The 25,613-nt window shown below is 36.6% G+C and overlaps 1 protein-coding gene across 11 annotated transcripts in view; it reads right to left on the bottom strand.

The window, feature by feature from the left end:
* Positions 1-25,613, bottom strand: part of CCDC171 (coiled-coil domain containing 171) — a 308,212-nt gene that overhangs the window by 258,474 nt on the left and 24,125 nt on the right. For 9 of the 11 annotated variants that reach the window (XM_086685350.1, XM_086685347.1, XM_086685345.1 and 6 more), the window contains 4 exons: positions 20,767-20,941; positions 17,783-17,973; positions 15,618-15,749; positions 6,293-6,439 (listed from right to left, as the gene is read on the bottom strand). In XM_086685350.1, coding sequence (XP_086541476.1) covers positions 6,293-6,439; positions 15,618-15,749; positions 17,783-17,973; positions 20,767-20,941 — 645 coding nt within the window. The remainder of the gene's footprint in view (positions 1-6,292; positions 6,440-15,617; positions 15,750-17,782; positions 17,974-20,766; positions 20,942-25,613) is intronic. The other 2 variants (XM_086685351.1, XM_086685355.1) reach the window with 2 other exon arrangements.

Below are 25,613 nucleotides of genomic sequence, written 5' to 3'. Positions count from 1 at the left end.
CTAAATGGTCTCTTACAAGCTATTTTCCAAAGAGTATATAAAGAATGATGCTTTTCAAACAAATCTGAGGAAGCATATCAAGCCTCTGCTCAAAACCTTCCAATAGCTTTCATTTCACTCAGACAAAAGCCAAAGTTCTTACAATGAATTACAGAAGACTGTCAAGGCTAGAAAATCTGCCTACCTTTCTATATCTCCTACTAGCTTCTCCATGTCAGTCCCAATGGCCTACTTGCTATTCTTCAAACACTCCAAGCACACTCACATCTCAAGGCCTTTGTACTTCCTTCTACCTCAAATGCTCTTCCTCCAGGTATCTACATGGCTGTCCCTTTAGGTCTCTACTCAAATACCATCTTATCAAGTCAGCCTTCCATGAACACTACCCTAAAAGGGTAACCATCCTGTCCCATCACTCATTACTTCCCCTAGTCTGATTTATTACTCTCCACAGGGCTTATCATGTTTTGTTTCATTTAATGTGTGATTCTCCCTGACTAGAGTGTTAGCTTCAAGAGGGAAGAACTTTGTTTTGCTCACTGCTATGCCTCAAGCACCCTAGTGTGCCTAAAACTCCCTATAAATACTGAATAAACAAATGAATACAGTACTCATAGGAACAGGATGCTATGAAAATGGTACAGAAAGGGGTGCCTGGGTGGCTCAGTCGGTTGAGCATCTGACTTCGGCTCAGGTCTTGATCTCGTGGTTTGTGAGTTCCAGCCCTGCATCGGGTTCTGTGCTGACAGCTCAGAGCCTGGAGCCTGCTTCAGATTCTGTGTCTCCTTCCCTCTCTGCCCATCCCCTGCTTGTGCTCTGTCTCTCTCTGTCTCTCAAAAATAAATAAATGTAAAAAAAAAAAAAAAATTTTAAGTGGTACAGAGAACCAGAGCTCTCAGAAATTAAAAATAAAAAGGAAAATATTCAATTAGAATATTAGAAAGTCGGGGCGCCTGGGTGGCGCAGTCGGTTAGGCGTCCGACTTCAGCCAGGTCACGATCTCGCGGTCGAGTTCGAGTTCGAGTTCGAGCCCCGTGTCGGGCTCTGGGCTGATGGCTCGGAGCCTGGAGCCTGTTTCCGATTCTGTGTCTCCCTCTCTCTCTGCCCCTCCCCCGTTCATGCTCTGTCTCTCTCTGTCCCAAAAATAAATAAACGTTGAAAAAAAAAAAAATTAAAAAAAAAAAATAGAATATTAGAAAGTAAAGTCAAGTAAATCTCCCAAGAAGCCACAATAAGTAAAAAACAAAGAGAAAGACAACAGAAAGGCTATTAAAAAAAAAAAGTAAAACATCAATCCAGTTGGTCTAACATTTGAATAATAAAAGCCTGAGAAAGAACAAAAACAAAACAAAACAAAAAAAAAAAAACCCTGAGAAAAAAATCATGCAGAAATAACACAAAAGAATTCCTCAAAATGAAGGACATGAGTTTCCTAACTAAAATGCTCACCATGCCCCCCACCCCTGCATTAAATAAAAAAGATCTATACTAAGAAACATTGTTTATGTTTGATGTTCTGCAACTGCAGAGTCAGTGGGAACTCTATACCACAAATAATTTGGAGTCCTTACAAATACAAGGAACAAACAAAACTATAGATGGAGAATCTGTAGATTAAAGGAGATTCATGGAGTGCCTGGGTGGCTCAGTTGGTTAAGCAATTGACTTCAGCTCAGGTCATGATCTCATGGTCCGTGAGTTCAAGCCCCGCGTCGGGCTCTGTGCTCACAGCTCAGAGCCTGGAGCCTGTTTCAGATTCTGTGCCTCCCTCTCTCTCTGCCCCTCCCCAGCTCACACTCTGTCTCTCTTTCACTCTCTCTCAAAAATAGATAAACATTAAAAAAATAATTTTAATAAAAAAAAAAAAGGAGATTCACAAAACATATCAACCAATTGTAACGTATAGACCTAACTGGAACTCTGACTTAAACCCCAATCTTACACACGTTTTTGCTGTTTATGAAGCAATTTGAAGTCTGAATAATGCCTGGATATTTGACTGAATTAAGTAATCACTGTCAATTCAGGTTTGATATTGATAATGTGGCTGTAAATAAAGACACCTTATTTCTTAGTCACAATGAAATACTTATGGTTAAAATAATTTGATGCCTGAAATTCATTTCACTGTAATATAGAAGGGGGGAAAGTGACTGGGGGTATAAATGATAACATATTGGCCATATATAAATCATTGTTGAAGCTGGTGATTGGTACATTAGGTTCATTATACTATTCTGTTCATCTTTTAAAATCTGTTTAAAGCTTTCCATGTAAAACAATGTTTGAAAAAAACAGAGGACCAAGAAAACTTACAGAGACGATGAGAATGAGCAAAGGATCACCGACAAATGAACCTCCTTCAAGGCTTTATGCCTTTACACTCCCACCAGCAAGGTAAAGGAAGTTTTAAAATCACCCTCGCCAACACTGGGTGCTTTCTTTTTCTTTAATCTTAGCATAATGAGTGTTATAGCCTTTCTTACATCATGGTGAGATTAAGCATTTTTCATGTGTTTGTTGTCCATATGAACATCTTTCACATCTTCTTTGATGTCCTTGGTAGATTTTTCTTTTCAAAAAGGTTTTCTCCTTTTTCTCATCAGATAGTGTGGGATTTACATAGAGAGATACAGAGATAGAGTTTTATTTACCCTTTCCTGTAAATACTTTTCTCATTTGTTTGCCTTTTTATTTTATTTGAAGTGGAGAATTTACTTATACGGTAAAATGTTGGATTGCGAACAACTCATTCTGCAAGTGTTCCGCAAGATTAGCAAACATGTTAATAAATTTTAACCTGATAAATGAACGATGTCTTGCAATACAAGTAGTACTTGATGCCGAGACTCACATGATCACAACTAAGCCAATGGTTCTCTCTCTCTCTCTCTCTCTCTCTCTCTCTCTCTCTCTCGTCTCTTTCTGTCATTCACTGCAGGATTGTGGGTGATCTCCCATGTTCAGATGCCTGATCTCAGGCCGTGGTGTTTGGCAGAAATCAGTGATTTTTCAGAACATTGGCAGGTGTGTCCACAACCGGCACTAGAGTATGTTTTGTCACCTCAGAGCACCTTTGGACCGTCCTTTCCTTTTCCATTCAAGAGTAAGCTTAGGAATGCTTTGCTTGGTTCTAGGTCAGGCTGCCTGCAGATATAGACCCTTTCCTCTGCTGCCTTATTGCCAGTTACATTAAATACAGTCTATGACAAGAGTTTATTAATACTATACTGAAGTCAACATCCGTGGGAGCATATACAAGGGCCCCCGTGCAGACAAAGATTCCATTGAGCCAACAGATAGCAGTGATTCCATTAGTGATAGTGAAAGTTGTCCTACACAAAAACCCTTCTCTCTCTTATCTCCCTCACACCAGCCATGAAGGCTTTCAAAGTTAAGTGTAGGTTTATTTTTCTTCATATTTTCTCTGCTATTTTGTATTATATTACAGTATTGTAATCATTTTTATATGAATATATTTGGGCTGTGGAATAAATCATCTGAGTTTCCATTATTTCCTATAGGGAAATTCGCTTTGACATAGAAGTGCTTCGGATTACAAGCATGTTTCCGGAACAAATTATGCTCACAAACCAAGGTATTACTGTATATTACTTTAATTTTTTATAATCAAAGCTATAAGTCCATTTCTTTATGATTTTGTTCCTCTGCTTTTACGATTAGTAGTAAGTCATACTGCACTCAGAGAGCAAAAGGACTTAAATTTTCTTCTTCTTAGTTTATCAGTTTTTAATGTTTTACTCTTTTTTAATCCAACTGGAACTTATTTTAGAATATAATGTAAGATGGGAATCTAACTATATTTTGTCCCAAAGAGTTAACCAATTGTTTCAACATGACTCACTGAATAATCTTTCCTATCCTCACTGATTTAAGATACTAGATTTTATATATATTCAACAAGTCTACTACCAGCCTTTCAATTCTATGCCATTAGTCTGCTCTTAGAGTTACCGTACTTTTTAGCCACTCAACAATCTCTTTCCCCTTCTTTTGGTACTGGACCCTAATTTTCTTTATAAAAATTTCTTTTTGGGGCTTTAATTTTTTTTTAATGTTTTTAAAGTTTACTTATTTTTTTGAGAGAGAGAGAGAGAGAGGGTGCCAGCAGGAGAGGGCAGAGAGAGAAGGAGTCACCAATCAAGCAGGCTCCAGGCTCTGAGGTCAGCACAGAGTCCAACACAGGACTTGAACTCGTGAACTGCAAGATCATGACCTGAGCCGAATTCAATGCTTAACCAACTAGGTGCTCTGTGGGCTTTAATTTTTTTTTTTTTAATTTATTTATTTTGAGGGAGAGAGAGAGAGAGAGAGGTCCAAGTGGGGGGAGGGGCAGAGAGGGGAGAGAGTGAGAGAGAAAATCCCAAGCAGGCTCTGCAATATCAATGCAGAGCCCAACACAGGGCTCAAACCCACGAACTACAAGATCATGACCTGAGCCAAAATCAAGAGTCGGACACTTAACCGATTGAGTCACTCAGGTGCCCCTGGGCTTTATTTTTAGTAGAACTGAGAAAGATTTATTTGGGGCAAACTACCTCTTCCAGTCAAATATTTTCTCTCTGGGACTTGAATCCTAAATACAAGTACAAAACGAATGATACCAAATTGTTACTGATAAAAATAAAAATTATGGATACTAATTCATCTCAATTTCATCCATCATTTCTGTTCCCAAGCCTTCTGGAGATGCTCTGGGATTCATTTCTGAGCCTAATTCCCCAGGTTTCATCCTGATTCTGCAAATATGATTCCCATATTCTTCACTGAATTCCCTATTTAAGCTAACCAAAGTTGGTTTCTATTGCATACGACCAAATAACCATAAGCAATACAATACTAAAGCTTTATAATGCATATTAACTTCTGAAATAGTAAGTCCCCGCTCATTACCCTTATCAAAATGTTTTAGAGACTCTCGGGTAGCTCTTTAGTCTTCAACATGAATTTCTGAATCTATCTTCCCCAAAGAATTCCACTGAATTTTTTTATTGGAACTGTTTTACCCCATAATATAACCTAGGGAGGATTCATATCATTATAGGGTTGAGTGTTCCCAAAATGTCTCACCATTTTCTTTGAAGACTCTGTTACTTTTTGTAACTTGTAAGATGTTTGTAGTTGATTATATTCTTATTTTTGTCGCTGTGAAGAAAACTTTTTAAATACTTTAAATATATTATTCTCTGATTATTGCTGCTATATAAGAATGTATATATAATTATTACATATTATTTTCTTTCTGGCCTCCTTACTGAATGTTCTTACTAGTATTAATATTTTTAAAGTTGATTTTCTTGATTATTTAGGGTATAAGTGTATCATCTGAAAATAATAAGAGTCATACCTCCTTCTTTCCCACAATAATAATTCTTATTGCTCTTCTTCCATCATATACTTCTTTGGCTAAAATTTCCAGAACAACGTTAAATGACAGCAGTGAGTTTAACCAGAGCATCTCTAGCATTTTATCATGGAATTCTCTTTATAAATGTTTATTTACCTAATGACAATTATAAATTATGTTTAAAACAAAACTTCTTTATCAATGAAATACTTCATTTCCCACAAACAAAAGGAAATTTTAAAAAGAAGAATGAACAAATAGATTTCTCTCAAAATTAGTTAAATTGATCATCAGTATCATTCTCTCATAAAAATCACATTTTTAATTTGTAAATTGATGCTTCTTTCCCATTTAAAGTCTTACCCACAAAACCATGCAGCTAGTATAGGATTCAAACTACAAAATTAGAATTTAATATTATGTGTGCAAAAACCTTTCCTGTGTTGCTTCCTCAACCTTACAGTTTAAACAATTACCCTCATATTTTCCAAATATTCCATGAGAATTGTTAAAAATGGATAGATTTTAAAAATTAGGGGAAAAATATAATTTACTCAGACACAATGTTTTCAAAGAATCCAAATATTCAATATAAATAAATGCTGAAAAAATTAGTTTTATATTTTATTACAGAGTAAAACCTTCTCTGGCCTTAAATTACTGACTGGATAACATATATATGTTTGGGTTTTTTTTTAATTTTTATTTTAGAGAGAGAGAGAGTGTGTGAGCAGGGGAGCAGGGCAGAGGGAGAGAGAGAAAATCTTAAGCAGCCTCCATGCTCAGCACAGAGCCTGACTCAGGGCTTGATTCCATGACCCTCGGATCATGACCTCAGCTAAAATCAAGAGTCGGACACCCTATCAACTGAGCTACCCAGGTGCCCCAACATATATATGTTTTAAAAGAATGAGAAAAATATACCTCAAACTCTTTCCTAAGACGTTCTTCTCGTTGAGTGCTAAATTCAAGCTCACTCGTTTGTTGCCGTAAAAGGTCAGAGCAGTCCATGTGTTCAGCTTCTAATTTCTCTACCTTCTTGTGCATATTTTGCACAGCATTATCTTGCTCCTGGAAAATAATTCATTTAAGTTTATAAGCCAACAATGACAAAAATTTATTTTATAGTAGACCACGAGTAACTAAATCTGTGCTTCGACCACAATAGGTTAATTTACACAATAGACCCTGGAACAACATGAGGGTTAGGGACATTGACCCATGCACGGTCAAAAAAAATATTAATTAATTAATTAATTAATTAATTATTGACTCTGCAAAAATTTAACTACCAATAGCCTGCTGTTGACTGTAGTCTACTGTAGCCTTACTGATAACACAAATAGTCTACTGCCCATATTTTGTATGTTACATGTATTAGATACTGTGTTCTTAAAATGCCTAACTTTTTAATTTTTTCAGTATCTCTAAGCAACACGGTTCATCTCTAAGTTTTTTTCAAATTGTCCAAAAGCTCCAAAAAATTTTCCAACATATTGAAAAGAATCCACATGTGAGTGGACCCATGCAGTTCAAACCCATGTTGTTCAAGGGTCTTATAGACACTTGCCCTTATAGGCAAGAGGGGTCTAGATATTCCAGCGATGTTTCAGAATATACACGTGTTCAAAACACACTACTGGAATTTTAACATTTTAAAAATCTGATTAATACATGTTATAGTTGAAAATGTGTACAGCTCTCTATAATGTTATGCTAGTTCAATTGACTTCTGAGGCTATTTACATAATGCTGTAGTCCAACAGCCATATGCAATGTTTTCCCTCTCATTAAAATTTTAAAATATTCTGTAATACAAATGTACATTGCCCTTTTGTGTGATAAGAAATGATTAGCTTGAATGCCTAATAATGACCCTGGAGAGATTTTTACGTGAGCTCATGGTACTTTAACTATGGTTATAGCTCTTAAAGTTGCATCCACTAGGTGGCTGTGTTTCATTTCCTTCAGCTTTCAAGTTTTCAACTCTTTGTTGTATTATTGAAAGAACGATAACATCAGGTAGTCTTCTACTTAAATCTCTCAATCCCCTTTCCCAACTAAACTCAGAAATCAGACAGAGGTGAATTTTGTGAGAATTCAAACATAAAGTAACACACGTATCAAAGGTATTTTCCACAGTAACGTGTCTAGATTCATCATTCTCACTGAGGTCTCTGACAAAGGCTTCTCTCCCACCTTGCCCCCACCAGCACAATCTTATTCAGGGACTTTCACAAATACGTATTATTATGGTTTCAAGTATTACTAGCCACTCAAATGATGTCACCAGAGTCTGAGTGAAAATGTCGCAAGCATCAAATACAATTCTCTATAAAAGATTCTAATTTGGAAAGTACCCAGCAGTACAGTCCACAGCCAAAGGATGAAGTACAAAACGTCATTTAATTTCTTCTTTCCACATCCCCTCATTCATGAGATTACTACTCTGTAGCTGACTACACATGAACTCTTAAGAATTATTTTCTTCTGGGAATGGAAACGTCTTCATATACAGAAGTTCATCTACTTACATATTTTCAATCCTTGAACTACCGCAGATAAGAGCAAAGCTGGGTACCAGAGCAAAAGTGTGCCAGCACTGTGCAGATAGCACTCGTAGTTTTTACTAACATTCTGGATGGATTCAGGAATAAATGGGTTTATAAACAGCCATATGTAATCTAATTTCATCATAACAGTACCTTCACATACAATAGTACTTTTAAGACCATTAAGCACTATACAAGTATGAGATACTATTATTATTCTGGAGGATAGGTCCCCCTCCTTCAAGCAGTCAATACTACCAGCATTAATCCAAATTCACTGTTAAATTATATGCCCTCTTGATTGACACATAATCTCGAACTTTCTATCGTCCACACAAATTACTACGTGTATTTTTAAATGAATAAACAGCCATTTACAAGGTTAATCACAAAGTAAACCAAATAATCTGAAATAAGAACAAAATCAAGTCTACAACCAAAAAATGCTTATATCCTAGTTGATGGCAATTATTTCAAACGATATTTATTCAAAAAGCAAAGAACCTAAAGTATCCAGGAAGTCTCAGGAAATTTACTTATAAGAAAATATAGCTTGTGATTCCCATGCTATTGATAAACAGCACAGAAAGACAACATGCAATTATTTCATTACACTAAACAAAGAGCATGTCCATCATTCCATGACAGTTTAAATTTAATCCTATAAAAAAAAGAACAACTGGAAAATCAATGATGGATCAGTTAGGACATATTGTATTTATTGGTGAGATTTTAACTTTATGATATTTGACCTATTTTAAATGTCACACACGGTAAAATAGCTTTTAAATAAAAGTCTTTCAATATGTAGATGAAATTCTGACCTAACAATCAGTTTTAATGCAGAGGTCAAATAGTCACTAATATTATGTGACAATTCCTATATATTCTTGAATATGGATATAAAAACATACGCACAGTTTTTATTTTAAAAGCTGCTTTCTGCATATAGTTATAGATTTTATAGGAATTCTATTTACATATCCAAGAAACTTGTATTACATAGTTATGGGATTACATTAATTTACAATTACACTGATTAATTTTCTGATGTTAAACTCACTTGGCATTTATTGCATAAAGGCTTTTTACATCTCTTATATTTTGCTGCATTGAGTTGGCTAATATTTTATATAATACTTTTGTGTGTATATTCATTAGTGAGATTGGTTATAATTATCTTTTCTTGTATCTTTGTCAATTTAGCATCAAGATTTATCAGTTTTTGGGGGGTGCCTGACTGGTTCAAACAGTAGAGCATGTGGGACTCTTGATCTCAGGGTCATGAGTTCAAGCCCCACGCTGGGTGTGGAGCCTACTTTTAGGCTCCATAAAAACATGGGGGGCACCTGGGTAGCTCAGTTGGTTGAGTTCTGACTCTTGATTTCAGCACAGGTAATGATCCCAGGGTCATGGGATCAAGCCCCAAGTTGGGCTCTGTGCTGAGCATGGAGCCTGCTTAAGATTCTTTCTCTCTCTCCGTCTGCCCCTCTCCCCTGCTCACATGCGCTCACTCTCTCTCTCTAAAAAATATTAATTAATTAATTAATTAATTAATTTAAAAACTGTTTTAAGAGATTTATCAGTTTGGTACGTTATCAAGATTTTTCCATTCTCTGTCAGAGTTCATATGAGATTGAAATTATTTACTCCTTGGAGTTTCTTTTTGCTTATTGGTGAAGCAATATAACCTGGAATTCCGACACTGATTCTATCAGGTTTTCTACTTTCTGCCTCTTGTTAAGTTATTTGGGGTAGGTAGGAGAATTATATACGCATCCATTTCAAATACCTAGCCAGGCAACCCTACAGTGAAGATCACAGTTGAAAAAACAAATACAAACGCTCAGAGCTTCTAATAAGCTCTTCTGTCCCCAACTCTTAAACATATGAAAAAGTTATGGGGGGTGGGGGGGGGACAACATAAAAGATGAAATCTAAATCAAGGAGAAAGGGGAAAAACAACCTGAGAGAAACACATATAAAGAGAATAAAACTTGACAATATCTTCAGAGAACAGAAGTAATTTCAGAATGGCAGAGTATAAGGACTGCCAAAAATTCTTTCCTCCATAAAAGCAGCAAGAACATGTGCAAAAAATGCCAAAATACATTTCTCATAACTGGAAATTAACCATAGGCTTGCAATAATCCAATAAGCACTTATTCAAGAAAATCAGTGAAATCTCTGTAAGAATGGCAAGTTCTGGGGAGCCTCGGGGACTCAGTTGGTTGAATGTCTTATTCTTGATTTCAGCTCAGGCCATGATCTCAACATTGTGGGATCGAGCCCCAAGTTGGGCTCTGTGCTAACAGCGTAGAGCCTGCTTGGGATTCTCTCTCTCTCTCCCTCACTCTCTGCTCCTCCCCCCACATCCCCCTCCACTCTCTCTCTTTCTCTCTAAATAAATAAAAAAACATTTTTAAAAAACAGTCTTAAATAATATAACAACTTATTGCTCATCTATTTTTAATTCTGAAACAAATACGACAAACACACGATCTAAATGGTAAATATTAGTTTTATCAATGGCATTGGTAGGTTATACTAGGTACTGGTTATATTAATCCCTGTTACTTTTTGTATGTTCAAATATTTGTTTTAAGTTTATGGTGCTATCAACACAATCCAAGTCTGGGATGCATTATAACATACAAGAAAATTCCAAAAGAGCTATAAAATAGTTCCTGCATTTATATATCAAGATTAATTTGCTCCTTTCAAATAAACTTTAAAAAATTTTGTCACAGAATTTATTTTCTAATAAAACAAAAAGCTTACAGTGAAAAAGTAAGTGTGGCGTGTGTGGGTGTGTGTGTGTAACCAAATCATAATTAAAGACAATGGAAATTGAAGGAATTTTTCTTTCTTCCACTAGAGGGAGGTGTTGAACTTAAAATATTTTAAAATGAGGCTTATTTTTGAACTGACATTTACCAACCCAGAAAACCACATTGTGCTATTAGAAAATAAACTTGCTTTCTTTCCACATCTTTCAGAAACATAGCCCAAAAAGTATTAATTTCATTTGTACTCATATAAACATTTCTCAGACTCCAAAATACAGTTTCAAGTCTGAAGAATTATGAGTATAGTTAGAAACATATCAGAGAAAAAAAAGAAACTTATCAGAGCTAAAGTACCCCTCCTTCTTACCTTATGAAATATATCAATTTAGCTAGTTACCACCTTAACCTAGTAATGCTTATCTCCTGAAAGAACCAGAACAAGCTGTTCTTCCCTAAATCTGCAAAGCCAGCACAGTTCTACAATCAGAAATAGTGTTTGCAGCCATACAGTATAAAATGGCACTAACTTTGTGTAGTACTTATCATAATTATAAATCCATAAACTTGCACACCAAAGCAGTGATGCTTGTAGGCATTTACACAGTTCAATAACTTTACAACAGCTCAAAGATATGGCCAGGAAGGTTAGCTTTTTACTTTTTTTCTTTTCTTTGTTTTTTTAAAGCTCTATACCCAACATGGGGCTTGAACTCACAACCCCAAGACGAAGAGCTGCATGCTCTACCGACTGAGCCAGTCAGGTGCTCCAAATCTTTTTTTTTTCTTTTAATGTTTATTTAAACTTGTGCGCACACACGAGTTGGGGAGGGGCAGAGAGGGGTACAGAGAACCTAAAGTGGGCTCCACAATGACAGCAGACAGCCCAACGTGTGGCTCAAACTCATGAACCGCAGGATCATGACCCTAGTTGAGTTCGGACACTTAACCGACTGAGCTACCCAGGCACCCCCCACCCCCAGATCATTTTTAACTAGAGCAAAAAATTTTCGAAGGAAATGAAATGTCTATCAATAAGGGATTCCTTAATATATATTAGGAATGTCCACATAGCAGAAAACCATGCAGACACCTATAAGAATAATATAAGGATATCAAAAGATGGACACCAAACACACTGAAGAATATAATTCCATTTATGTAATTCAATGATATATGTTTATATACCCTCAGATAAGGAGTGGGACTCGAGGAGTGGTCGTAAGACCTTCACTTTTGCTTTTAAGTTTCCCTAAATTAGGGCATTTTTACAATGAGCACAATATATAGCAATTTTATAAATTGAGTATAAAGGCATTTCCCGTTTGAAAATAACAGGCAGTATCAATGCCAGAGTCACTGTCTATGCCATTTGCTTACATGGGGCCCCGGTGGGCAGTTTCCTAGGAAACTGCAAAGAAATGCTCCTAGCTGGTCTAGATCATCTCTGAATGATCTGAAATATTTCCTGTCCATGTGGCTTTCTCCAAGCAGTCATGCCCACCAGGTCAATCTCTACACACTGCCCTCCAATCCCTAATACGCAGCCTGCTGAGGGCCTAAGTCTGCTCTAATATCTCCTTTCACTGCTCCCCACTCTTCCCCCTCTGTCTTTAGGGTACAATATAATTTTCAATTGACATTTCTCATACTCTTTGCCATTACAAACTCTCCTACCCCTTAATCACTAGATACATAAACCAAATTTAGTCAACGAAGGAGGAAAGGATCATTTTATTCCTTGGTTGAGTTATAGAATTTGGGAAACAAAATAAATATGTAAAAATATACACTGGTCTCCCAAATGCTTTCAATCTACTGGTAACTTATACGTTGAAATGAACTGGAAAAATGACAAAGAAAAGGGCACGGTGGTTTAAAACAACCCTTTACTGCTGCCTGTCCCACATTGTCTACAATAGAAAAGCTTAGAACAAATAAGAATCCTCAAAGTTCACATTGCTATAGCAGGAATAAAGAAAACCTAATAACCACACAACAAACGGCCATTTTAAATTAAAATTTTTAATAAAGATAAAAAAAGGTAATATATTTCAAAATCAATATTAATACTTTGTTTTTAAATTAAATTGGCTTTGATTTGTTGTTTTGGTGGGGGATTTTTGCCTTTGATTTGTTTTGAAATTTCAATGATGCTAAAGAAAGATGGGGAGTTTTTATGTTTATCAAAAAAGGGCATGCATTAAAAAAATGAGAAACACTTTTTTAAAATGAGGTAACTGTACTAGAGTTCCCATTAATATTCCAGAGAAGTACACCTCTATTTAGCGTTTCAATTACTAGGAAAGAAAGGAGACATGACATAAAATTAACATTTTTTTTTTTATAGTGGGTCTGAATTCTAAAGCCCAGATGAAAGAAATACTACACCTGCTTTGTCTGTTAAAGATGGGGTTTCACTTAGAAGGTTTTTTTTTTTTTTAACTTATTTTAAAAACTGAATTCCCTTAGAGAGTTAGTTACACAAAGAGAACACTATACCATACTAACATCTAATTATAGGATGGAAACCTAAACCCATCAACAGCCAATAGGGAGAGCAGAGAATTTCAATCTAGCCCACAAGTTGTTTAAAAAAAGACTTTTAAAAATATGAATAGTTTCTTAAATTTGCTTTAAAAAGGAAAGACAGTTTTCTTTTGTTAATGCTAAAAGGACAAGAAAGTGAGAGACTGAGCTCTGAACATTTCAGTTATAAAATACAATAAAACTTATCTTGTGCAAACATTACACTACATGTTAACTAACTGGAATTTAAATAAAAACTTTAAAAAATATATCTTACAAAAGGTGGTAGTAACTAGGAGTATATTCCCTATTCTTTCCCATGCATAATAATTAAAGACTGATACAGGAGCTCCTTGGCTGGCTCAGTCAGTGGAGTATGCGACTTGATCTCAGGGTTGTGAGTTTGAGCCCCACGTTGAGTATAGAGATTACTTAAAAGAAATAATAAAATCTTAAAAAAAAAAAAAAAAAGAAAGAAACAAAGAAACAAAGAAAAAAAAAGATTGGTACCATATTCCTTTAGTACTTCATAATACAAAGTCTGGTATAATGACATACAGTTCAGTGACTTAGAAATCGCATCTAAATCACATCATCCAGGGATCCCTGGGTGGCTCAGTCGGTTAAGTATCTGACTTCAGCTCAGGTCATGATCTGGCGTTTCATGAGTTCAAGCCCCGAATCGGGCTCTGTGCTGACAGCTCAGAGCCTGGAGTCTGCTTCGAATTCCATGTCTCCCCCTCTCCCTGCCCCTCCCCTGCTTGTGCTCTCTCTCTGTCTCTCAAAAAATGAATAAATGTTAAAAAATAAATAAAAATAAATAAATCACATCATCCACACATTTAAATATAAAGGTCTCTGAATCATATTTGATAAGTTTCAGGCTACTGATTGGGGGCACTGGAGATTTCTGAGTGTTTAGAAATGAAGAGGTTATTTTCATTTACTAATGTTTACTTGTTTGTTTTAGGTAGGCTTTAACATTATCAACAGTTCAAATATCATCTACTCTGTGATGGTTTCCCCATTCTCCTAGGCAGTTAATACATTTCTCTTTTATGATCCCACAGAATTTTGTTCAAAACTTTATTATATTACAATATATTTTCTCTCTTTACATATCTCTCTGCTTTAAAATCTTCTAGGACAGAAATCGTATCTCAATTTTGTATCCTCAATACCCATAGCAGAAACTCAGTGTGTACTTAAGGAATGAATGAATGAATGAATGAATGAGTGAACTACACAAATTACAATCAAACTCTAAGAATACCAAGAGGTCTACAGAGTGATTGTAATGTTTTACCAGATTCTACAGATGGGGTAACTAGTAAGAAAAGCATTGCCCAAAGACCAAAGGTTTGAGTATTTGTTGGTATTTTGAATACTTACATATACAACAAATCCAGTATTTCCACTGTTTACTGCCAGCTTTTACTCTTAAAGAAATAGGGTGGCTTTTATTCTCTGCATGTTTTTGGCTGCCTTTGTCTTGCACAGTTGTTTCTAACACAAAACTACTCCAAAATTTTTAGATGGATATTTTTCATTCTGTGAAGAATGCGTATCTTGGACATGTACAAAGACTATATTGGTTTATATAGAAAAAATGCCTTATACAAAAATAAGTAAAGAAGAAATGACGAAAATTTCTTTTAAATTTTAAGTTAGTTGGTTAGTGAATTAACAGTTTGAATTTATCTTATCTTCCCTTCAAAATAATGTATGTGTAATCTCCTGAAATAAAATGCAAAGTACCCCAGAGTGAGAATCTGGTGACTGGTTGTCTTTTCCCACATTAATTACTCGGTCTATGATCTGAGTAAATCATAAATCTCCATCTGCTCATCTACGGTGGGGGTTGGATGTAATCAGTTATTTTCCAACTGGACTATTTGAAGCCTTGGGGATTCGGTGTGTTGGAAGAAAGGAGTAAATAGAACATAATTAAGAATATGATCTTCGTAAAAAGCAAGAAAAAAAAAAGAATTTGCTCTTAACAAAAAGAGTTGAAAAATCACTATGCTATATTAACTTATAAGCATCCTTTAATATCTAAAATCCAATTATTCTATTTCTTTATGCTATTAAAGTGAACCATTGCATATTTTAAATTGGAAAAATAAAATACCAAATGTATATATGTCCTTCTCAAAATCACATAATTTGTGCAATGAAGTCGCCCTACTCTAATTCTGATAGTATCTACTGGTAACAGTTGCCCATATTATCATGTAACTACAAATGAAACATGACCTTCCAGAAATCAAAGACTAGGAATCATTTTTACATTGAGTAAGCTAGCCAACTATTGCACTAATGCTTTAATATCATAAGCATTAAAAAGACATTTAAGGAACTGAATTATTATTTTTTAAATACCTGTACTATAAATTGTAACTCTCTTCTTTCTGCTTCCCATTGTTCTGCTTGTAATCTAAACTCCTCCAATGTTGTCTCCCTGATATGACACTCCATCTCATTCTTCTCCTGCTGATGTTTTTCCAATGCTTCCTTTATATGAATAAAATCTTGCTTTACTATTAGGTCAGTGAAAGTCATCTTTCTTCCTTCAGCCCCAATTTAAGCATACAAAGGGCTCGCCTTATCTACAGACTGCTAAAACTCATCATAATTTATGTTAAAATTATTAATAGAACTATATCATGTTTTGATCATCAGAATGTAGATGTGAATAAGAAACTAAGGTTATCCATTTAATTTAAACAACGTTAGAGAGAGAGAAAGAGCGAAAGAAAGAGAGAGAGGCATATGTTTAACCCAATTTCTCTAAAAAATTTAACTTCAGAGGTTTGAACAAAATGATATGACACAGAGACAAAAACAAAGTAGATTATATGTAATCTATATGTAAATCTACACGTAAAGTAGGTAACATGTAAAGATCTAATTACCTATGAACAAACTGGATTATTCCTGGTAATTTACGTACAAATCTAACAGAGAACCTGTATTTACCAAAGGTGAGAAGGAAGGAGTTTTGTGCAACAAATCAGAATGTTAAAAATTTGAAAAGTCAAAAAAAAAATTTTTAAGGTTTGGACTGCAACTAATTTCTAGTTCTACAGATAATACTTGCAAAAGGTTTTTCTTTTGGGTTTTCCTAGTTGTACTACATTTACAAGATCTAATTTGGTTCAAACTCTTAAAAATATAAAATGCAGGTCCCCAAGAAGCCCAATTTTCTAATCTATAGGGTTTAAAACTAAGTTCCCATTAACACAAGGAGAAAGAGTCTGTGGCTTATATGAGAAGAAGCCTTCTGTGTCTAAATAAACAGAAGGGATCTGCATAATAAAGATTACCCTTATAACTTTCACTAATGGAAACCATCACAAAGGGACTCAAGCTTTTTCCCCTCTGCTGAAATAGTGTGACTCCTATTCAACCCCAAATACCCGCAAAGTCTGTGCAGATCAATTCAAAGCCAATAGCATAAAATTAAGCAGAGTTCTCCTATCCAGTAGCTAGGCAAGATCACAGAAAGATCTTATAATTTGAGGTGCAGGCTGATGGACTATTAAGGAAGGCTACTGCCATTATGTTTCTTTCCACGTAGCCGTAGCCGCAAGACCTAAGGTTATACAGGGCCACCCAGGGACTTGGAGCACCAGTAGGCACCTAGGCTCCACCCATTCAGCTACTAAGGGAGCCCTTGCACATACCAGGCACTGTTCTATGGTCTGGGAACATCACACAAAGACAAGAGACAAACTGTGTCTGACATGGAGAAAATCAGAAGATCTGCTGACAATGCCATGGAACCCTTATACTGAAACTTTCACACTGACTAAATGCTTGTGTAAAATTACTTTTAATAAAGATTTCCAGAATTCAGAAAAGCCATATATGCCAGTGGCAAATATAAAGCATTTCTATCATGTATTTTTTACTTTAAACTGGTGCTTCAAAAAAAATGGCAAATATAAGCAATCAAAAAGCTATCTTTTAAGGTGTAGGCAAATTCAACCTTAAGTCATACTTTTACTTTAGAGAATAAAAAAAAAGAAAAGAAAAAGAAAAAAAAAGAAAAAATGGGAAAATAAATAGCTCAGTAAAAGGTCATCAAATATTTTTGATGTCATGTCTAAATAGAAAGGGGTCTACATAGATAATGAAGTTTACATCAGAGACATAAATATTTTTTGTATCTATTAGATATTCAGACCTAAATCTAGGGCCCACATTTCTAAAATTCTAAATTTTCATGCTACTGGACCTAAAGGGCTATAGGTTCTCATCTTCTTATAATCCCACATAAATTGAGTTCTTTTAGTTTGATCAGAGATCTCAAACTGTTTTTCATAAAAGAGACAGTGTACATATTAACGTATTGCTAAAGCATATTACAAAAGAGACCCACAAAAATGCTCCTGAAAGGAAAGAGAGGGAAAGAGACAGGGTGGGTGAGAGGAAACCAGATTTTCTTGATTTCTGGTAGTTATTTTCCTTTCCAAGGATAACTTCAAATAACATGTAACACATCTCAATGAATATAGAAAATTTCCTTTATAAAAATAAGGTACCTGTAGAGTTTTCTCTAGTCTGCTTTTTTCTTTCATAAGTAAATCATGTTCTCGATTGCAATTTTGAATTATATTGTCTCTTTCCTCCAAATCACGTTCAAATCTTCTGCACTCTTCTTTCCATTTCAGCTGAGAAGTCTGGAATGCTTTCTCGATCTCATTTGCCTTTCCCTGAAGTTCTGCATTCTGAGCTGTTAAAAATATAAAAGAATAATAGGTATATTTCCAACCACAGATTAAATCCCTAGGAGTTCAAACACCTAGGCGTTGGAGTTGATTCCATTTACAGCATGATCTTAGGACAAAAGATTTAACCACTTCACATCAGTAAGCTCTAGGAGAGTTCACTGTTTCAGAACAATCTATTCTCTAATTTCCTAATCTCTTCTTCCCCTCCAGACAATGGTGATTTTGCCATGAAATAGTATGACATGTTCCTTTTTTTTTTTTTTGAGAGAGTGAGGGTGCGAGTGAGAGACAGAGAGAGAGAAAGAGAGAGAGAGAGAGAGGGAGAGAGAGGGAGAGAGAGAGAGAAGCGGGGCTCACACAAAGCGATGCTCAAACTCATAAACCATGAGATCATGACCTGAGCCGAAGTCAGATATTTAACCGACTGAGCCAGTCAGGCGCCCCAATATGACATATTCCTAGAATCATGCCCAAGTTTAGGTGTACCTATAGCACCAGCTACATTCTACTGCTTTTTCTCCTATTCAAGAAAATAAGTCAAATGTTGTGGGGTTTTTTTTTGGGGGGGGGGGCACCTGGTTGACTCAGTCAGTGGAGCATGAGACTCTTGATCTCAGGGTTCAAGTCCCACACTGAGTGTAGACATTACTTAAATAAATAAATCTTTTAAGAAAAAATGTGGGCTTGGGGCGCCTGGGTGGCTTAGTCGATTAAGCGTCTGACTCTTGATTTCAACTGAGGTCATGATCTCATGGTTCATGAGTTCAAGCCCCACATCAGGCTCTGCACTGACAGCACGGACCCTGCTTGGGATTCTCTGTCTCCTCTCTATCTGCCCCTCCCCCACTCGTGCTTGCTCTCTTTCTCTCTCAAAAATAAACTTAAAGAAAAAAATTTTTAATTTCATTAACGGCTATTCTTCTATCTTCCTCTGTAAAGTGTCTGTTGAAATCACTTGACATCAGGAAAATAACATCCTATCTTCTCTGGACTTCAATCTCCTCATAATTAAATAAAAGTCATTAACTTGTATATCTAGTGCCTTTCAATTCTTATATTCCTAAGTTCCAGGTAGTGGTGTGGTTATTAAATGCCAGAGGTAATCAAAAATACTTCCAACCGATGGCAATAACCTAAGACAGCTGGCCAGTTAGGGACCAGAACCTTTACAATGACTACAGCTTAACATTGGTTCAGTCCCACGTGCTTAATAAAATACTTTCGGTTTTTTGTTTTTGTTTTTTTTTTTTTTTCATTTCATCCTTAAAACAACCTAAGTTAGGGGCGCCTGGGCTCGGTTGGTTGAGCGTCCGACTTCGGCTCAGGTCATGATCTCACAGTCTGTGAGTTCGAGCCCCGCGTCGGGCTCTGTGCTGACAGCTCAGAGCCTGGAGCCTGTTTCGGATTCTGTGTCTCCCTCTCTCTCTCTGCCCCTCCCGTTTATGCTCTGTCTCTCTCTGTCTCAAAAATAAATAAACGTTAAAAAAAAAAAATTAAAAAAAAAAAAAAAAAAAACCTAAGTTCAAATATCAGTAAGTAAGTGGTAAAACCAAGACCTAAACCTAAATCTTCTGAATTCATGCTCAATATTCTTTTAATTAAGACCTGCTACGTACAAGAACTTTCACAGCAACCCTGGGGCACCTAGCTGGCTCAGTCAGTAGAGCATGCGACTCTTGTGAGTTCGAGCCCCACTTTGGGTGTAGAGATTAATTAATAAAATCTTTAAAAAAAAAAAAAGGAATGTTCATAGCAACATTATTCTTGATAACCAAAAACCGGACATTACTCAAGTGCCCGTTAGCAGAAATGGATAAATATAATGTGGTATGTCATACAATATAATATTAAGCATCAATACAAAGTTCATACAACAATATGAATAAACTCACACACAATGTTGAAGGAAAGAAGCCAGATATAAAAGAGTACATATTATATGATTCCATTTAATATAAAGTACAAAAAACAGGCACAATTTATCCTTGCTATTAAAAATCAGGGTAGTAAGGGCACCTGGGCGGCTCAGTCGGTTCAGTATCAGACAGTTGATCTCGGCTCAGGTCATGACCTTACAGTTTGTGAGTTCAAGGCCCACATGGGCTCTGTACTGATGGACCAAAGCTTGCTTGGGATTCTGTCTCTCCTTCTCTCTGCCCCTCCCCTGCTTGTGCTCTATCTCTCTCTCTCTCAAAATAAATAAATAAACTTAAAAAAAAAAGGGGGGTAGTAGTTATCCATGTGGAAGGACTGCAGGTAATTTCCCATTTCATGGTATGGGTGCTTCTTCTGAGTTATACACTTATACTAGGCACATTTCTTTACATATATTATACTTCAAAGATTTTTAAGTGTTCATATGCTATATAACAGTGTTTGAGGATTAAATCCACTGCCTTTTTCTTCTTTAGTGCTTCTTGGACATATAGATTCTCTTGAGCTAGAAATTCTCTTTCAGACTACATGCGATAGGAGGCCTATGAATTTTTTTTTTAAGCTCTATGTGATTCTGCTGATTGACTATTCATGGAACAACTGCTCTACAAAGTAATGAAAAGAATTCTGAATCCCTTTTTCCATACATATACAACATAAAAAAAAAAAAATCAATGCAAAGTAGATGAATGTTCACATACTGTAGAAGGCTTTATACCCATGCAGCGAAGTCTGTCCATCAAAGGCCAAAAATCCAAAACCCCACCTCTGACCCTAGATGGTAAACACACCCAACAGGGAGCAGTGATATACAATAAGGGCAAAACCCTCAGCATGGGGAAAAATAAAACTAGTCTTACCACAGAGCTTTTCTTGGATCCTATGTGCCTCAGCTAACCTTTCTTCAGCAGCCCGTCTTCCGAGACCAGCTTCCTTTCTAGCAACAGCCAGGTCATACTCCAGACTTTGTCGCAATGCCTCTCCTTTTTCAACCTCGGATCGCAGCTTGGCAATCTGGCTCTCATAGCTTGCCAGCTAACAACAGATTTCGAGATCATGAACCAATATTAAAATATGTCACCAAGATGATGAGATCGTGCACGCAAACATTTAAATGTCTTAGAGGAATTTGTTTCTATAATATTTATAAGACAAGAATTTATCAATTTATACTTTTCTAGAAGACTGGAAAAGAAGCACTAGCCTCACCAAATGACACTCATTAGTTTTCTAATTCTAGAGAATCCGCTAGAGAAAAAAATAAAAAGCAAAAAATTCTTATATGATCTTACAAAAATAAGGAGAAATCACAAGGTTTTTTGGGTTTTTTTTGTTGTTGTTGTTTGGTTTGTTTGTTTTTTAAGTAGGCTCTATGCCCAATTTGGGGGCATGAACTCACAACCCCGAGACACCGAGCCAGCCAGGCACCCCTGAATAATTGCAAGTTTTCATCAGAAATAGTCATGACCAAGGAGTGAAAAAATGCATGAACATAGTTAAGTACTTCAAAATTCATTCTCCCCTCTCTTCTTCCTATTCTTTATATGAAATCAAGAAGCAAATTACATCAGGGCACCTGGGTGGCTCAGTCGGTTAAGTGCCCAATTCTTGATTTCAGCTCAGGGCATGATCCCCACGGTTCGTGAAATCATGCCCCGAGTCGGGATCCGAGCTCACAGCACAGAGCCTGCTTGGGATTCTCTCTCTCTCTTTCTCTCTCTCCATCTCTCTACTCTTCCCCCACTCACACTCTCTCTCAAAATAAATAAACGAATTTTTTTTAAGAAGAAAATTGCATCAAAGTATACTTTAATAAACACTGTCTATTTTATTTCTCTTGATTATGACATTACTGATGGAGCATAAAGTATTAAAAGTGCCAATTTTTCAGGGATTTTAATGAAATAATATCTAGCTTATCTAATATCTAGACAACTAGATATTTAATAACTAGATCTAATTTATCTAATACACTTCCATGAGTAGTATGACAGAAGATAGGTCAGAGAGTCAGAACTAAATGATTTATAAAGTACATTCCCACTCTAAAATTCTATAATCCAATCAATAATTCATTAAATAACATTAAACACTTCCTATGTGTCGGGGAGTCTAGGTGGCTCAGTCAGTTGAGCGTCCGACTTCAGCTCAGGCCACAATCTCTCGGTTTGTGAGTTCAAGCCCGCATCGGGCTCTGTGCTGACAGCTCGGAGACTGAAGCCTGCTTTGGATTCTGTGTCTCCCCCTCTCTGTCCCTCGTGCTTTGTCTCTCTCTGTCTCTCAATAATAAATAACCATTAAAATTAAAAAAAAAAAACAAGGGGCGCCTGGGTGGCGCAGTCGGTTAAGCGTCCGACTTCGGCCAGGTCACGATCTCGCGGTCCGTGAGTTCGAGCCCCGCGTCGGGCTCTGGGCTGATGGCTCAGAGCCTGGAGCCTGTTTCCGGTTCTGTGTCTCCCTCTCTCTCTGCCCCTCCCCCGTTCATGCTCTGTCTCTCTCTGTCCCAAAAATAAATAAACGTTGAAAAAAAAAAAATTAAAAAAAAAAAAAAAAAACACTTCCTATTTGTCAAGTACAGAGAAATATATAAAAACATTATGGAGTCCCTGATCTCAAATAATGAAATGCTATAGAAAGGCATGTGGAATAGGTTTTCTAAAAGAGGTAAAAATGTTATGATAGTTCAAGGAAAACATAATTATTTATTGCTGACAGTTGAGAAAGAGATGGTGGATGAGAGACAATGCTAGAAAGGCATCGTGTAGGAAAGCATTGAGCTACTATACCAGGCTAGAAAAAGACGGTCCCATTATCAGATAAGAAAAGACAAAAGAATTCCAGAATTCAGAATTTACCACAAGTAGCTGTTATTACGTAGAGTACAGCAAGAGTTACACCTTTTTCCACATATAAAGAATAAAAAGTACTAATTTTATCTTTAAGAAATTTTATTTTTTTTAATATATGAAACTTATTGTCAAATTGGTTTCCATACAACACCCAGTGCTCATCCCAACAGGTGCCCTCCTCAATACCCATCACCCACCCTCCCCTCCCTCCCACCCCCCATCAGCCCTCAGTTTGTTCTCATTTTTTAAGAGTCTCTTATGCTTTGTCTTTAAGAAATTTTAGAAAAGTAAATGTCTTCAAAACACACTTACAAAACAAGAATTGACAAATATCCTTTAATAGTGAAGAATAAAACCACAGAATCTTAATTACATATTCAAGATAACTCACTTTGTTTCAGAATCACTCCATCCCGCCCTGCCCACTGTCTCCCCCACTAATGCCCAAGGAGAATAAAGTTGTTAATATTTGGGCATTTCCAGTCGTGCCAGTCATTCACCAGTTTGCCCTCAGATCCCCTCCCTGTTCTTCTACAGCTCTGCTCTGTATTGTATGAACTACATTTCCCAGGCTCCCTTGACAACTGGCCTCTCACGTTTGGCCAATAGGAAGCACCTGTGATACATTTATAAGGGCAGAAGTAGTGAAGCCAGGGTGGTTCTAGATCTAGCTCAGGATCTACCTCCAGCAGCTTCTCTGTCTCCCCTGTTGCTTCAAATCCTTCTGGACAGTCCCTCTTATCAATCAGTGAAGACCTCTCTGCAGGCAGAAATGGGATACTTTTGCAGTGACCCATGGCATACAGTGGGATCACAATTTGTTAAATTATCACGTGCAGTTTAGAATAAAATGTCATTTAAGGACAAGCTTTGGAGAAATGAGGTAGCAACTGCACATAACCATTAGGGCAGCACTGTTTATTTCAAGACCTGTAGAGCGGGAAGGCTAAATGTGACTATGTTAGAAAACTTAGATAAAAACAAAATGATAATCTCAGAGCTTTAGAAGCTCAGCTCAAACAGTCAGAAAGTCAGAGTTTCTATGTTGACTTTAAAAGAATCTCTTATATCTTGTCACCCCCTGGCAGACAAGGTTAAGGACCACACACAAAATCTAATTATGGGGAATGCAGAATTACACTACAGGTTGAATGAAGAGTTTCACCAAGTTTCTAATGTTAAGATAGTATGTATCAGTTGGGCATTAAGTAGGAAGGTAGGAGATAGGATGAGGACTTCTGGAATTAGACAAACCTGAAAATTATAAACTTCCAAATCCCCCTACACATCCCTTACCAGCAAAAGCAGCTTCTCCTCCCTGGGATAATTAGCCTTGCTTATTATTATTAAGCCTCTTGCTTAAAGACTTACTAATGAGTGCGCCTGAAACAGTTGCCTTGCAAGAGGATTTGCGAAGACCCACATCCACCACTCTTTGTCACCATAGATTGACCCAGATGTTAGTGTGCCAAAGGAGGAGAAATACGCAGCCTGCTCCAGGAAAAATAGCTTATGTAGCAAAACAAATGCAAAATCTTGCTAATCTTGTATTAGTAGGAATGTGCAGAACATACATAGGATTGATTTGGACTTAATAAGCTAGTTCCAACAGTTTACTAGGATGGGTGACTGTTAAGCTGAACTTAACACCAGCCTACAATCACTTAATAAAGTCAAAATGCCAGTACTTTCCTGACATAATATGGAGATTTAAGGAGATGGGTGTGATTTCATCATGAGCAAACCAAAACCTCCCCTTTCCCCGACTACATCCTCTTCAAGAGTGCAAAGGATATTCTTTTCCTAATTAAATGCTATAAAATACACTGGAGTGGAAAACGTAAGCACCCTTAGAAAACTCTGGTAGCTAATCTCTATGTGCCAGAGATTACAGGAGATGGTGGAGATAATGGTGGAATATATCACAACTGAAATGAACTCCCCAGTTTCGATGGAAATAATGGACTTCCAGAGTGGCAAAGTCCCAGTGGTAGCAATTAACCAGCACAGTACTCGGTAGGTACCAGGATTACAGTAGTAATCATAGCAGTCTGACCCCCAGTATTTGTGGTGGTATCTGATTATGGCGTACATAGGAATTAAAGACATGGGCAGCCTTCTAAAGCAGCGCTGTCCAATAGAAACATAAGGCAAGTCTCGTACGTAACTTTAAATTTTCTAGTACCAGTATTTTAAAAAGTAAAAATAAATACATGAAATTAATTTTAATCTTTTACTTAACCCAATGTATCCAAGGTTACCATTATTTCCACATGTAATCCTATGAAAAATGATTAGTGACATGCTTTGCATTTTTTGTACCAAGTTTCTGAAATCTAGTGTTTTACATTTACAGCACATCTTAATTCAGACTAGTCACATTTCAAGTGCTCAAAAGACATGTATATATATATTAGTGGTTTTTTTCTTTGCCCCTCCCCTCTGGCATCATACAAAAAAATGTTGGTAGTAATAACTTTTCAATTAAATTCATGAGGCACCCAACATAAAGACCCAGTAGTGACAATATGCACCATTTGTGAGATGGACGCAATGACCAATAAGCCCATTTTGGTGAGTGTGGGAGCACCTTTGTATAGAGGGTATTTGAGTTGCAGCCTGGAAGGTACTGCCGTATGGGAGTTACATACGAGTATAAGGGTGATAACGCTGAAGCATAAGATGTGGACCGCCAACCATTTGCCCGTTTGATCTCAGATCCATTCCCCAACCCCCTTCAGCCGCTCTACTCTATTATATGATTCCCATGCTCCACCGCCAAATATCTCTACTTCCAGCAGCATCTCTGGCGGTAGCTGCACTCTTTTGAGGTCCATGTCCCCATCCCTCCCCTCCAG

The sequence above is a fragment of the Puma concolor genome, chromosome D4, assembly GCF_028749965.1.
Source record: "Puma concolor isolate L17-30 chromosome D4, mPumCon1.1.hap2, whole genome shotgun sequence".
Classification (NCBI taxonomy): domain Eukaryota; kingdom Metazoa; phylum Chordata; class Mammalia; order Carnivora; family Felidae; genus Puma; species Puma concolor.
This window is presented reverse-complemented; position numbering and strand designations above follow the sequence as displayed.